This window comes from Peromyscus leucopus, chromosome X, assembly GCF_004664715.2.
Source record: "Peromyscus leucopus breed LL Stock chromosome X, UCI_PerLeu_2.1, whole genome shotgun sequence".
NCBI lineage: Eukaryota > Metazoa > Chordata > Mammalia > Rodentia > Cricetidae > Peromyscus > Peromyscus leucopus.
This window is the reverse complement of record NC_051083.1, coordinates 117,743,142-117,758,569: the sequence shown is the minus strand read 5'-3', so window position 1 is coordinate 117,758,569 and position 15,428 is coordinate 117,743,142. Positions and strand designations below refer to the sequence as shown.

General features: G+C 41.0%; 1 protein-coding gene across 1 annotated transcript in view; it reads right to left on the bottom strand.

The window, feature by feature from the left end:
• Phf6 (PHD finger protein 6) overlaps positions 1-15,186 on the bottom strand; it is a 45,305-nt gene extending 30,119 nt beyond the window's left edge. The window contains exons 1-3 of the mRNA XM_028887091.2: positions 14,996-15,186; positions 10,792-10,975; positions 10,458-10,559 (exon numbers count right to left, since the gene is read on the bottom strand). Of these exons, the coding sequence (XP_028742924.1) occupies positions 10,458-10,559; positions 10,792-10,929 (240 nt within the window). The 5' untranslated portion in view covers positions 10,930-10,975; positions 14,996-15,186. The remainder of the gene's footprint in view (positions 1-10,457; positions 10,560-10,791; positions 10,976-14,995) is intronic.
• Positions 15,187-15,428: the final 242 nt, after the last annotated feature.

Sequence of the window (15,428 nt, the reverse complement as noted above, 5' to 3'; positions counted from 1 at the left end):
TTTACAGAAGACATTTGCTCTGCAATCTGCCAGTCTTTCCTCGATTTGTCCTCCAGAAGAGGACTGTCAGCTGCCATTGTCATCATGCTCTCACTGTATCCCTGGCACCTTCAAATGTGGGAAATGAAAACTAATGTGACAGGAACATGTTTTTCAAGAACAATGGTGTCCTTTCCCTGCCAAAAAAGGGGCTGACCTACCAAGTATTCTCTTGAGAGCTAATTTTCTTTCCTCCAATGAATGCATAGGTCTAAATGTTAATTCTCAGCTTACTCTGCTTGTATCCTATTCCACGTTCTTGTTTTTAAAAGGCAAACACATTGTCACTGCTTTTCTTTTACCCCCTCTTCAGCTTGCTCCTACCTAGAAGACCTGATAACCCTCAATTCTGAATCTCCAAGTGCAAAGTTGGAGAGTTTGGAAAAGGAGGTCCTGTCCTGTCCTAGGTCATGGCGCACATCCACAGTATGGTCAGAAGCCGTGCGAATGAACGGCCAGAAGTTCTGCCATGCTAACGGAGGTTAAGCTGTACCACAGAAACAAGTCTCGAGGAGCTGACCCGAAGATGAAAGAGGAAGCAAGCCATGCATGAGAGGACACACAAAGAACTGAGAGGACTAAGAAGACTTCACTGGACAGCCGAGCATGCCTGCGCTTCAGTCAACTGAACAAGACCGAGAATGAAAGAGGTCTCCACGAAGTCTTAAGGATCAAAAGGAAAAATACTGTTTTCTCAGTAGCTGTGAGGAGGCAAATGAAAATGAGCTTGCCCACTTCATGGACAGGCAGAAAAAGAAAGTGTCTGTGGCGAAGCTCGAATCCAGCGGCTAGAGGAACACTCAGAGCACAGCCCCCTAGAGCTCAACTCTAGCAGAGGAACTCCCGGCATAGACACATTCACAGCAGAGCAATACTGCTAACAGCGGTGGAGACACTCGCTTCAGAAAACTGCTTTGAATAACAAAATGCAAAAGAAGATGTCAAAAGAAGCCATGCTCCTGAGCCTGTAAGGCAAAGACAAAAACTGTCAAAAGCACCTAAAGAAAGGGACGCCCTAGCTAGGGTATTTTCACAAGAGACAAGCTCACCTTAAGTGGTCTGGCTCCTTCTTTTGGCTGTAATAACACCATCTCTCATAAAAACCAGAAAGCAGGACAGTACAGTTGGGGCAAATAGTCAGAAATGCCTCAATACTGTTGTGTGTCTCCAGGACCACAGTTTAGAGTAATACCTCACATATCCAACACAGACAAGAGGACCCTCGGGCTTACCTAGTTAGCTGACAGTGACCAAAGTACTTGTGAAATTTTGTTTTAAGAAGGCCACTGCTGGGGGGGGGGGTGCAGCATGAACTCAAAACTGTTTCTATGTGATCTTATAGCTATACTCCTGGTTTCAAAACCAGTGGTTTTGAAGATCACACATTAAAAACTTGCTTAGAAGATCTAAAGAGAAGCTAAAAACCATCAATAAAATCTGAAGCCAGGCGGTGGTGGCGCACACCTTTAATCCCAGCACTCGGGAAGCAGAGGCAGGCAGATCTCTGTGAGTTCAAGGCCAGCCTGGTCTACAGAGCGAGATCCAGGAAAGGTGCAAAGCTACACAGAGAAACCCTGTTTCGAAAAACCAAAAACAAAAACAAAAATCTGAACACTGTCAAATCCTTGAAAAATGGCAAGTTGCTTACAAGACAGATTTGGACTTTAAATTCCAGGTGCCTCTGACACATAGGGCCAATGAGAACCCTTGTTCCGTTTTGACCCGAGGACCGACTAATGGAAACCAGAGGACAATAAACTCAGTCTGTGAAGCTCTTGCCTAACCTAACCCTCTGACCTTATGCTGAGTACTCACATATTCCAACTCTATCCAATTACCCGAATCATGTCTGATAAGAAAAACAGATTCTCATGTGAGCATTTAAAGTTTGTTTTCTCCCTTTGTTCAACTGAAAATTTCAGACATTTGGTAAGTGCAGACCTTTTCATTTAGATTCTTCCCAGCTATGGGTCTTTGCAGCTGAGAATCCTGTGAACTGCCAGGCTGCTTGCTATATTTAATCTGTGAAGAATGCCAAAAACATAGCCACACTCAAGTACGCACCAAGACAGTCCCCTAAAACACAGAGAAATTATTTGCCATTACTGCTCAGTTGTTTTTGCAGTTCTGAGGATAGAACCCAGCCAGGGCCTTGAATATGCTGCACGAACAACCTACCACTGAGGCACACCTCCTCAAGCTCTGGTTTGATAAGATTGGTTTTGGTTCTCCTCCATTAGCAAACACAAATGAGATTTTTATGACATAAAGTTTAGTGTTCCCAATTATAAAACATACTAAATGAAGGCAAAGAAAAGGACTGCATTTAAATAAAAGCATTTCCATAATAGCCAAAGACACAGTTTTCTCCATCACTGCTTATTTTACTTAATCACCCCAAATGCAAAGTTCACTTTAATATAAATTTCTGGTAAAATATCTACAGACATTAAAATTAACCTCCATGCTATAATTGGCTTTTTAAAAGAATTCCCACTAGCATGAATACATTCATAATGCATGTACATACAGTTACAGAGATGAAGTAAAAAATCTCCCTGATGAAAACTGACCTCTTTTCCTCCTCAAATACCCTATAGGCAGATGTCCTGTGAGCCCAGCATGGCCTACTTCTGGATTTTGTAGATGAAGTTTAATTGGAGTACAGTCATAACCATTTTTTTCAGTATTGTCTTTGATTACAATTAAGTCCACATAGCTGGAGGAAAAGCTTCACAAATTTATTATCTAGTCTTTTAGAGAAAAAGTTGTCTTGTGGCAGACACCTGTGCTACGAGCACTTAGGAGGTTGACGCAGGAGAACTGCAAGTTCAAAGCCAGCCTGGACTATATAGTAAGACCCAAGACCCCTATCTTACAAAAGCCAAAGTATGCCAGGCGGTGGTGGCACACGCCTTTAATCCCAGCACTTGGGAGGCAGAGCCAGGCGGATCTCTGTGAATTCGAGGCCAGCCTGGTCTACAGAGCCTGATTCAGGACAGACACCAATACTACCCAGAGAAACCCTGTCTTGAAAAATAAAAAAAAATAAAATAAAAGCCAAAGTGTGCCTGTCTGAAAACCACCCATTTTCTGATTTATTCAAGCTGGTGAGGGATCGATGTTATAAGAGCTTAGGTAGCATCAACAGTCACCCAATGTCTTCTGCTTCTGTATGCAAAAACCAAGTGGGGGCATCTTGCCCCCATTAAGCCCTTACTAAATGCTAAACAAGCCACACACACTACTTAAGCAGCATTGGCATGCTTCACTCATATAATCATTTCAAACACTTCTTCCTTGAAATGCTCTCTTCCACCTTTGACTTCCGGTATTGCTCTCCTGGTGGAACACATTTCAAAAGAGCACCATTTTGTGGGAAAAGGTTTTACTCTGTAGTCCAAGCTTGCCTGGAACTCATATCCTCTTCCTGCCTCAGCTTCCTGAGTACTGGAATTACAGATGCAGGTCACCATACAGGCTCAAATGTCTTTTTGCACACAGCCGTCTGACTTCTCAGGTAGATCAGCTGTGGTCTTCTTTCCCAGCTCTCCCGTGCCATTCTTTACTTCTAAGAGTGATTTATTTCATGTCTATATCCAAAGTATCTAGGTTCTTGAGTATTTGATAAACACATAGAGATAAAATCTAAGGTTTAGCTGACAAATATAATGCCCAAGAATACAACAGAAATACCACCACACTGGGTGAGTGAAAGTTGAAGAGATGAAAAATCATCATGTTTGAGGTATATACATAGTTCTCTACCACACTGAAGAAGTAACCAGGCTAATTTTTCTACTCCCTTTCCAATCTGTCAAAGCCTCAAACAACACAACAACACTGATTAACCAAATCAGGAATTTTATGTTATGCCAGGACTTCCAGTTTAAACCTAGCCTTTTTTTTTTTTTTTAAGATTTACTTATTTATTATGTCTAGTGTTCTGCCTGCCAGAAGAGGGCGCCAGATCTCATTACAAATGGTTGTGAGCCGCCATGTGGTTGCTGGGAATTGAATTCAGGACCTTTGGAAGAACAGCTAGTGCTCTTAACTGCTGAGCCATCTCTCCAGCCCCCTAAACCTAGCCTGTTATTAAAGGCTTCCTACTTTCTCCAATCCAAACCCATTCCTCTTTTGAGATGCAAGGACTGATCAGTGCCCACTTACTTATTAGAATAGTACAGAACACAAAGAAGACTTAAAGCACTATGTTAAATGTTTCCACGTGTTATGCCCATGTGATGCTAAGCTAGGCCAAGAGAACATAGTCTCAACTCTCTTGGAGTCCACAGTTCACCATGGAAGAAAAGCTTGCCCATGTGTTCTGACTACAAAGCATGCTGGGATGTACTATATTGCAGAGACAAGCATGAGTTTGATCTGGCCACATAAAAAGAACTTTTGGGAAGTAGCAGTGAAAGAAAGCATAGAGGGGATGTCTGAAAATCCAAGAAAGGAGAGAAGAGGCTGGAAAAGGCACATTAAGACAGGATTGCTCAATGTCATGCTCATGTCTCCGGATAGTTTGGAGAGTACCGTGAGCTTTTTTAACACACACACACACACACACACACACACACACCAGACACACACACACAGGTCAATGTCAGAGGACGTCTTGCAGGAATGATTGCTTCTCCCCTTCTACCATGTGGTGCCCGGGGATCAAACTCGGGTTGTCAGACTTGGTGGCAAGCACCTTTACCAGAGCCGAACCATCTCACACGCCTGGCAGTAGCTGTCCAAAGCAGTTAAGCAAGTACCAGTGCTATGTTTACTAGAAAAGGAGAAGATGGAAGCTTGATAGAGGGCAGCAGTAAGAAAAGACAAAGGCTCCTCGGAAACAGAATCCGCATAACAGATGTGGAAGGAGGGGCTGAAGGAAGGGATTCAGAAAGAGACTCAGATTTCAGGGTGGAAGGTCATAAATACTGGTTTGGACAGGTTGAGTTTCAAATGCCTGCAGGACATCTACATAGAACAGGGAAGGAAATTGCAATCATTATACTTCATTCTCCACAGTGCCTATTGTACATAACTTGTCTCCAGAAAAATCCTGTTTGCCTTGCCTCATTCTGAATTGAAATTCTTGTCTGATATTTAAATAACCCTCTGACCAGTCTTACTCAACTCCAATCTGGTAAAGCTCACAGCATTTCCTACATTCATTGCTACACCTGACTATCTCTAGAAAGAAGTCTTAAGCTTTTAAATAGGGAACAGCCCTCCCAAAAAGAAAGCACACACACACTAGGAGTTATCTATTTAGATCCTAAATATGGACACCCTACCTCTGCAGTGACACGCGCTCCCTTGCTCCTGAGTAAAGACTAGAGAATGAGTTGTCTTATGGTCAGAGCCTACAAAAAATATCTCCAATGTAAAAATAGACCATTTTTACCCAGGATGTGTATAAGGTTCTGTCCTAACAGTAAGCAAGATAATGCTTCTGACGGAATACATTAAGCAATAGGAGTCTGGGTGTGCCCTAAAATCAACGATCTTTATTAGAAAACTACCACACTTTATTAAAATATGATTTGAGGTGAGGCAGCTTAAAAGACCAGCTGGATAACCTGATGATTACGATTCAAATCTGAGGTCTGCCACATACTAGCTACATGACCATAGACACTCATGTTACTTTACTTCTCCGAGCCCGTTTCCTTTCGTATAAAAAGGCAAGGATGAATACTTTCTTCCCTTTCTTGCAGCATGATTGTGAGGATTAATTAGTATCATGTATTTAAAATACTTTGCCTAGTCCTTAACACATATTGAGCAATGAGTAAGTGTCAGCTAGTTCTACTACTATATAAAGTATAAAACGTTCAGGGGAGTTCATAAGGTGTGTGGCGGAAAATTCTCATTTGAAAATACACAAGTTTGGGAATCATGTGAGGATGGTCATTGTATATTGGAGGGATTCTTTTGTTTGTCTGTCTGTTTGTTTGTTTGTTTGAGACAGGGTTTCTCTGTGTAGCTTTGGAGCTTGTCCTGGAACTCCCTCTGTAGACAAGGCTGGCCTCGAACTCACAGAGATCCACCTGCCTCTGCCTCCCGAGTGCTGGGATTAAAGGTGTGCTGCTGCAGCTGCAGCAGCAGCAGCAGCAGCAGCAGCAGCAGCAGCACCACCACCACCACCACCACCACCACCGGCTAGGGAGGATTCTTTCTAAGTAAAAAGAAGGAAAAACCTAAATACTTCTTTAATGGAAACAGAAATTAAGAGACACACTTGAATTACAGAGGAATGAGATTCGCAAATATATTGCTGTTTTTATTTCATGTGACCTGAGTAGAATCACAATTTCCTAACACCAGAACAGAGTGTGACTTAGGTAATCTTGCCTAGGGGCAAGGAAGGTGAACTACATGACCTCCTGGAGTCTTTTGCTATCTGTGCTCCATCTGACACAGGTACTAATTAGTAAAAGTAACTATCAGTGCAGATCTTAGTGATCTTACCAAGTAGCTTCAGAAAGAATACATTCTTCAAATACCACGCTCACGTCTCATGAGAAATTCAAAAAAGCAATGGGAACTAATAACTTTACTTGGAAATTATATTTTTTCTATATGGCTGGACAACTGAGGATAAATTTTACAGGTGAGTGTTGCACATACCTATAATATCCCAACACCTGGGAAGAGGAGTCAGGAGGATTAGGAATCAAGCTCATCCTCAACTACATAGTTAAGTCTGAAGTCTGCCCGGGACACAGGAGACCCTGACCCAAAAACAACAAAAACATACCTGGCACAGGGTACAGATGTGGTGTCTTTGTATGTCTTCAATGAGAACTGGGAGGCATTGCAGAAAAATAAATAACTAAACTAGAAGAACAGTTTTTTTCTTTTTCTCGTCATACATCCTGGGCCTTAACTGTATATTTAAGATAATGGAAATGAGATGAACATGTTCATACAAAATAGCTTTGCCTCTGATCCTTGAAGCTGATATGAAAGTGTGAAAGACTGCCCATGGCTGCCAGGAGTCACATCCCTGCACTTCTTGCTCTCCAGAGCATTCCCACCTTTGCAAGACTCCCAGCCAGCCACCTGCACCCGTTCACCTCAAGTCTTGAGCCTGCCCCTCTTCCATGGCGCAAATGAACACCTCTGGAAACGACATCAGGTACTGACTGAAGTCTTCCACGAACGCACTCAGGAGCCTGGGCTCCTGCTTTTGATCGTTTCAGTGGGTATTCATAACCCTTCTCATCTCAAAATGCGCATGAACTGAAGCTAGGGCAAAAAGGCTCACAGGATCAAATGCATTAAAAAGCTGACCAGGGACGCCAGTTACTTGGTTTATATGTAGTTTAGATATATAAAATTCTTCATTTTTTATTCTTTCCTATTTGACTTGTGGTCCTTTTATTGTTTAGACAAATCTACACCGGGAAAAGTAAAGAAAACTAAAATCAAGAATTTTAGTTACTTGGCAGTACCTCATTAAAAAGAAAACAATTTAAGCAAAGAAGGAAACTGAAAGCTAAAGTTATTTCAGGACCTGGAGAGAGAGTTTAGCAGTTAAGAGCATATACTGCTTTTGCACAAGATCCAAGTTCTGCTCCCAGCATGCATATCATAACAGCCTATAATTCCTGCACCAAGGAATCCAATGTCTTCTGGCTTCCATGGGTTAAAACTGCATTCATATGCACATACCCCTACACAGATGTAAACATACACATAGTTAAAAATAAGTATTAGGGGAAAATTTAAGGGGCCATCAAGGTGACTTAGTAGTTAAGGGCATTTTGCTCTTTCAGAGGATCCACATTCTCAGTACCTACATGGCAGCTCCAATATTGGGGGAATCTGACACCCTCTTCTGGACTCCATGGGCCCCTGGCATGAATACAGTGCACATACATACATACACTCATGCACATAAAATAAAAACAAAAAAATTAATTTTTAAAAGGTTATTCCCAAGTGAAACACAAATGCTGCTCTCCAATTCACTGTATAAGTAATTTAAATTCTAACATTTTGGATGAAGGAAGAAGAAAACAGTCTAAGCTATGATACACTCCTCTTTTGTAACCATTCCACAATTCAAGATGCCCATGGTGTCAAGTAGCTTTTCAAACCAATCCTAGCTCTTAGTGAGTTAGTGCTTGGCAACAGTGTACAAGCTTGAGAAGTGTTCCTATCAGTGACCCATCCCACCAGCCCATGGGAAATCTTTCTACCTTTTATAATAATTTTGTCATTGATGTTTAGTATGTGATGATAAGACAGTATCTACTGATAGGTGGCAAAAAGACAAGTAAGCTAATGACTTGTCTAAGGTAACATTAATGGATCTTACTTTTATCTGTAAGGAGTAAGTACAGAGGGGGCTACTGTTGTCTTAAGTATGTGCTGAGCACCATACTTAGTCCTGTATATTCTCTTTCAATCCTAATAGTAACTCTGCGGGGCAAGTATGCTCATTACCCCTGAACAAGAATACATGGCTAGGGAAGGAAATAACATATTCAGGCTCAGCCAGTTAGTGACAGAGCTGGGATCCAAGCTCAAGTCTATTACTATTTCTGGGCTTTTAACCCTCAATATTATTCCCTCACTAGATTAAGGAACAAGTTGAGTTATTTATAGCACACTATATCTGGAGGGAAATCAACACCCTACTTTATTACATTCAAAACAAAAAAATTCGCCGGGCGTGGTGGCGCACGCCTTTAATCCCAGCACTCGGGAGGCAGAGCCAGGCGGATCTCTGTGAGTTCGAGGCCAGCCTGGGCTACCAAGTGAGTTCCAGGAAAGGCGCAAAGCTACACAGAGAAACCCTGTCTCGAAAAAACAAAACAAAACAAACAAACAAAACAAAAAAATTCTAATAGTAAAACTTGTATCAAGTTCTGGTATTTTATTTACAAACAGGTTCAAATGTATTGAATCTCGATTGACTATAGCAGCACTGACAGATGTGTACTTTTGCTTCATGTAACATGCAAAAAGAAGGCATTGAGTTTCTTAATACTATTTCACTATCAGGGCCAATACCATACCTGCTCTGACTACAGGAGGCATGTTAAGTGGTGCAAGCTCTAACACATCAAGAACAGGAGGGGCTTTTACATATAAAGATAAGGAATTAATGAAACAAAAAGGGTTACAACTCTACTTTCAAGTAAATAGCATTCTCTTGTTGCATCTGAATTTGTTTGAAAGACCAGGAAATAAAAACACAGGTGTTCTGTTTCTTAAAAAAAAAAATCAAAGCCATGGCCAGGCGGTGGTGGCGCACGCCTTTAATCCCAGCACTCGGGAGGCAGAGCCGGGCGGATCTCTGAGTTTGAGGCCCATTTGGTCTACAGGGTGAGTTCCAGGAAAGGCGCAAAGCTACACAGAGAAACCCTGTCTCGAAACCCCCCCCCCAAAAAAAAAAATCAGAGCCAGGCGGTGATGGTGCATGCCTTTAATCCCAGCACTTGGGAGGCAGAGGAAGGTGTATCTCTGTGAGTTCGAGGCCAGCCTGGTCTACAGAGATCCAGGACAGACACCAAAACTACACAGGGAAACACTGTCTCAAAAAACAAACAAAACAAAACAAAACAAAAAAAAAAAAAACAGCACACTACAGTTATGAAGTAATGTAAAACCACCAAAGGAAAAAAAATCACATTTTAAAAAAGGATCTTTTCTATTATTACATACAGTTTAGGGCTGAAATGATAACATATGTTTACAGTTAAGATCTTACTACAACAATGGATATAATTTCAATAGAGAGCTCAAACAAGAGAAACAACCAAATGAAAAGAAATCTATCCATTAATGTTGCATGGTAAGTCATGTGTGATAAATACCAATGGAGATGACACTACTTTTTCCCAAGGAGCAATATAACATCTTGCCAATCTGGTTATTGGTGGTGAAGATAACTACAGGAACATAACTCTAGCGCAGCTTCGGAAAAACTCCTGGAAAATTCACCAAAAGTTATCCAAAGTCATAAATGCTGTGTCATAGAGCCAAAGCACAGAACACTATTTTGTTAGCAAGAGTTATCCTTTTCCTGCTGAGGAGGCACTGTCATCTCAGTTTGTGATGACCCATCCTAATTTTATGATGAAAAGGGAAGACATACCAGAATTATGAAAAATACATCTCATAATTACATGCAAATTAAGCAAATTATTTGTTTTGTAAGTAATCACAGCCTTTAAGATTTTCCTTTTGAGAAGAAATATTTCAATAGTATAGATATTGATTCACTCCTTTTTCTTGAGTTGTAAACAAATCAAGCTTTGGATTTTACTGGCTAGAAAATAAAAAAGAACCCACAATTTAAAATTATATAAAATTTGCAGAGTAATACACTTTAAAGTAAGTAATTTCCTTCTTTGTGAGTTTAAAATAATTTTTATGTTCACGAGGCACAAATACCAACTTACCAGCTTTGTGCCTCTTTTAATTTCCTTCTGGACATCTTCAATAGAAAATCCACCAAGACTCTCATTATCGGAATGTGATGACACCAAGGCCGACGAAAAAAGCTATAAATAACATGTGAAATCATTAGGGCTCATACATAACTACAGCACGACAAGGAATAACACATTAAATTTAAAAATGAATTTTCTATTAAGATGACATTGCATAGTGTTAAACCATTTCTTAAAATTTTAACAGCATTTTTTGCCTTCATATTCAGTAATACTAATGTGTTACTGAGATTCTCCCTCAGGAATGGTTCTGAGGTCTCTCCATCGATGCCAACATACTCACCATGCATTTATGGTGTGCTGCCACCTTCTGGTTTTCAGATATCAGTAACTGTCCACACTCCTTGTCTCTATTTGACTTACAAAAGCCGCATTTGCGCTGTCTTGTAGACCCTTTTTTCTGTTCAATTGAGCTTGACATGATTTTTAAACTGCTTATAGAATGCCACTTTAAGCCTCAAGAAATGCTACAGAGAAGAAGAATGGCAACAAAATGGTTAATTTCATTTAAAAAATTATACATTTCCATGCAAGTAGTTTAATGTCTGACCTAGGTTTTAATAGAGTTACTTAAGCATTAGTATAGATAAATACTAAAACCCAAGATGCCTTCCAGATATAATACATATTAAGAGAGGGAAGTAGAAAATGAAATCAAGTCTCGAGTGAGAGAAATCAAAATGAATTCAAATGAGGAGATATGTGGATAAAAGTACTTTTGTGTAGATATGAATGTATAGCATAGCTACCACATACAGTGGTGCATGACCATAATCTCAGCAGTTAGGAGTTTCAGGCAAAAGAGCATGAGTCCAGCCTGGCCACAAGGTGAGGCTGAGGCCCCTCTGGGTTACAAAGTGACACCCTGTCTCAAAAAGCATACAGAGAACCAAAACCCCAAAATTAAAGCATCCTCTAATAACTAATAGTAAAAAATATTTTTCAAGTATAAGTAGATGGCTATCAAGGAAATAGAATGATAAGGACCTAAGAACAATTTAAAACTACAAAGAAAACTATAGAATATTAAGAGAACTGAATTCTTTAATTGCTTAATTTCTTCCAGTTCACATACTGATAAAGTATTAGAAATAAAATTAAGTGTAACTTTGAAACAACTATTTTTAAATTTTTAAAAAGTTCAAATTTAAGAAAATCATGTTATGACCTCAAATTCTTGCTATCCTGTTCCTTTTCTATATAATGAAATAGTAAAGTTTCTAATATTGTACCATAAAATGCAGCCATTAGGACCCTAATTTACTAAACCATTTTATTTGAGAATTATCCTAAGTCTGCTTATTAAAAGCCAAACCAACAGTGGTCTTCTACATGCAATAATTCCTATAGATAAGTTAGCAATACTGTGCAGTGGAAGGAAAATTCTGAATGAGCCTTGCATTTGATCAGATTATAATTATAGGTTGTACAGTCAAACCAAAAAAGGGAAGAAAAGCTGTAACACAGAAGTCTACAGATTTGCATCATCGTTCTCAACACAGATCATTCAATGCCACCAACTCAACAAATTTCAAATCAGTGTTTTGATTTGTATAATTCACCCAATTAATGGGAGTAAGCAGCTCAGGCCCAGGTTGGCATAACATACATCACAATCAATAGAATCTCAAACTTCTGTCTTCAAATTCGCTTATTAAATTGCCACTTACATAGGTTTGAACATTTTCGTGACATTGTGTTTAGAGACTTGGCTCACTAACAACTCAGTCGTTAGCTCTGAGAAGCATCTGTTCACCAGTAGCAGCAGTAGCAGCAAGGTGATGTGGGATCTACAACCACTCAGAGCTATTCAATGTGGATCATCTTGATGTAATGTAATGAGAAGCCACAAAGAAAACATTTCTTCTCATTAATTTATATCCAGTATTCTCTTTTGAACAAGACTTCAAAGGTCTTGCCGTCTCTGCTTTGATGGTTTAACGAACTCTTAATGCTATCTATAATTTTAAATCCCTCAGTCTCCCAAGTGCCACGGGGTACTTCTCAATATACCGATTTCAGAACACTGGCTAGAAACTATGAAACTGACTGAAAATAGCAAATCTTTTAGCATTAAAAAAGGACAACAGAGAAACAAAAGAAACAAAAGGGGAAGTGTGTTTGCATTTGCTCAGGCAAGTATGTGTCCAGTTGCTTTATGAAAAATATAGCTGCTCCAGTTTTTAGAGCTATGCAAAAACACCAAGATTCATAAATAGCACCCAGATATGCTACTGGAGTTCTAAATGAGTTTCCTTTACTATCACACAATGAATAACAGGCACTGTGAAGTCACCATGATGTATTTAGCATTTCTCCAGGTCATCCAGGCCAGCTGAAAGGATGGTACATTATAAATCGAATCTTCATAGACATCTTTAATGTGCTGTCTCTATACAATCCTAGCACTGGCTTTTAAAAAAAACTGACTTAAGATAAGCAAAATTCCTAGAGGGAAAAAAATCACTCTTTATTCCCCAAATTGATTCTGAAATGTTAGGCCCCTAAATTCTATCCTTATTAAATATTGCCTCTTTTCACTAATAAACAGGTACACTGTTCATCTTAATTTTCAGAACCTGCTTTTCTAGATATTAGAGATTCCAAAATCTAAAAGAAAACAAAAAATACTTAATTTCGCATTTTTAAATATTCATGTATTTCCTGGTAATTAGTTTATATTTTATTTGTAAAGTGAGCATAAACACACGAATGTGCAACAAACGATTAAATTTTTGCCCTGCTATGTAATGACTAATTGGATTTTTCCACTAAAATTCAAATAATGCATGTGTGCATAGCTTGCTGATTTTTTACATCTGCCTTATAAAACATGCAGCGGCAGAGACCATAATGGAAACAATGCCGCCTAGCAAAATTGTCTATCATAAAAATACAGATTTTTATCTACTGCTGTCACATTTGTGGTCTCGGGTTAAGCAGAATAAGGACATCCAAGCATCATTACTATAGGGTTCATAATCATCCACAGCTATTTAGCACTTTTACTTTAATTTAAAGATTTTCAAGAGCAGGCAAAGCTCAAAGTTTAATACTTTACCCCGACAATGAGACCTTTCCCTTTAAAGAAAGATAATGTCTAAAGCAGAGACAACAACATCTTTATGGAAAACACTGTTTAAACGTCTGAAAAAACACAGCGGAAACAATGAATGCCTTTCTGATTTTTCAAGATTCAGTGAAGCACCGAGGTAGAAAAATCACCTGAACAACCAAGGAGGGCATTCGAGACCCAACGGGAGAGCTCATTCAATGGCTGGTAGCCGAAAAGAACGTTTTCCACAGAAAACCAAACAAAACAAAACAAAAACTGCAGTTCCGGCAGATTGAAAACCCTTCCGCATGCAAGCCAGTTGAAATGTACAGATAGAAGCGTGATCCTCCAAAGATAAGACAGCCTTTCTATCAGGAAAGTTACAGAGGAGAGGTATAAATGAGTAAGAGATGTACCGGAAGGGCACCTGAATTTGGTTGCACGGTATCATTACATGCTTCGCACTGCTTTTTGCGGTTATTCAAAAGGAAACTAAAGGAATTTTCCAGTTGTTTCAAGCCAAAGGGTAGTGAAAAAATTAGAACTGTATGAATAAGACCTGATATTACGTAGAAACTAGAGGAAAATTAAAGGCTTTTCAAAGATCAAAAGATTTGTTTTTCACTTTCACGCAGAATATCGAAACGAACAGAAATTGCAAGAGAACGCCGTGCTGTTCGCTCATGTAATAAAGGACCAGATACGAAACTGAGCGGACTCTCTCCGTTATTTATTCCCCAATCACACACTAGACTCCTAGATCTCCCTCTAACCAAGGCGCTGAATAAACTCGAAAAACTATCCTCCTCTCCAACACTTCGGCAGGTTCCTTTCAGCCAGAAAGTCGAGGGTCCCCCCACCGATTGTCCTTGGCCAAGCCTCTGGAATTCAAGAAAATATCATCGTACCACTTTCTTCCCACTCCTCCCTCCCCCCAGGAGTTCGTCCTCTAAGGATCTTACTCCAAAGCATCTCCTTATCCATCACTTTCACCCGATTCCCCTTGCCCAGTTTTTCTTTTTCTCCCCCTCATTCCGTAGGGCTCACCCTCATGCCATCTTAACCATTTTTTTCTCTTACACTTCAAAACTAGGAGTCACCCTCCTTACCCCTAAAATGATCTAAGCAACAGCATAGAGTTTTTTTACACCCCCCCATCCCAGTTTTTCCCTCCTCTGATGTGAAGCCCCCTCCCCCGAAGTCCAGGCAGCCGCCTAGCGTGTCCCTCAGCGCACCCGAGGCACTAGGTCGCCAGCCTCTGCAGCGAGCACCAACAATGCGCGGCGCCTCTGGGGGTCCCTGACAATGAAGGAGACCACCGCGAGTCCCCCAGTAACAACGGGCAGGGGCGGCGGCCTGGCCACCGCCATCCTCCCCGTCTTCTCCCGCCAGACAGAGAATGGGGGGCCCTTAGCTCCCGCGGGGAACTCACCAGCGTGGCCCACGGGCGGGCGACGGGAGAACAGCGCCCACGAGGGGAGACGAGGAAGGCGGGCGTCGGTTCTCCGGCACTGCCGAAGAGCGGGGCTCTGTCGCCGGGGGTTGTTTCCTTTCATTCGAGGAGAGACGGGCTCGCCGAGCGCCCTTACGTTACCTCCCTCCGTACGCACACGACCCACAGGACGTTAAGACGTCTCGAGCGCGCCGGGGACTCTGATTGGCCACCGAGCCGGGGCGGTTGAAGCCGCCGAAGTAGAGCGCAAGCGCGCAGACCAGCCCCTCAAAAAGCTCGGGGCGGCGGCCCCGCCTCCGGCTCGCGCGCGTACCTTCTATTCTCCGTTCTGCCGCTCGGCTGAGGCTTTGGGGGCAGGATCAGAGGAGACCGAGAAAGAGATTTGAAGAGAAAGCTGGGCACTGGGAGGAGA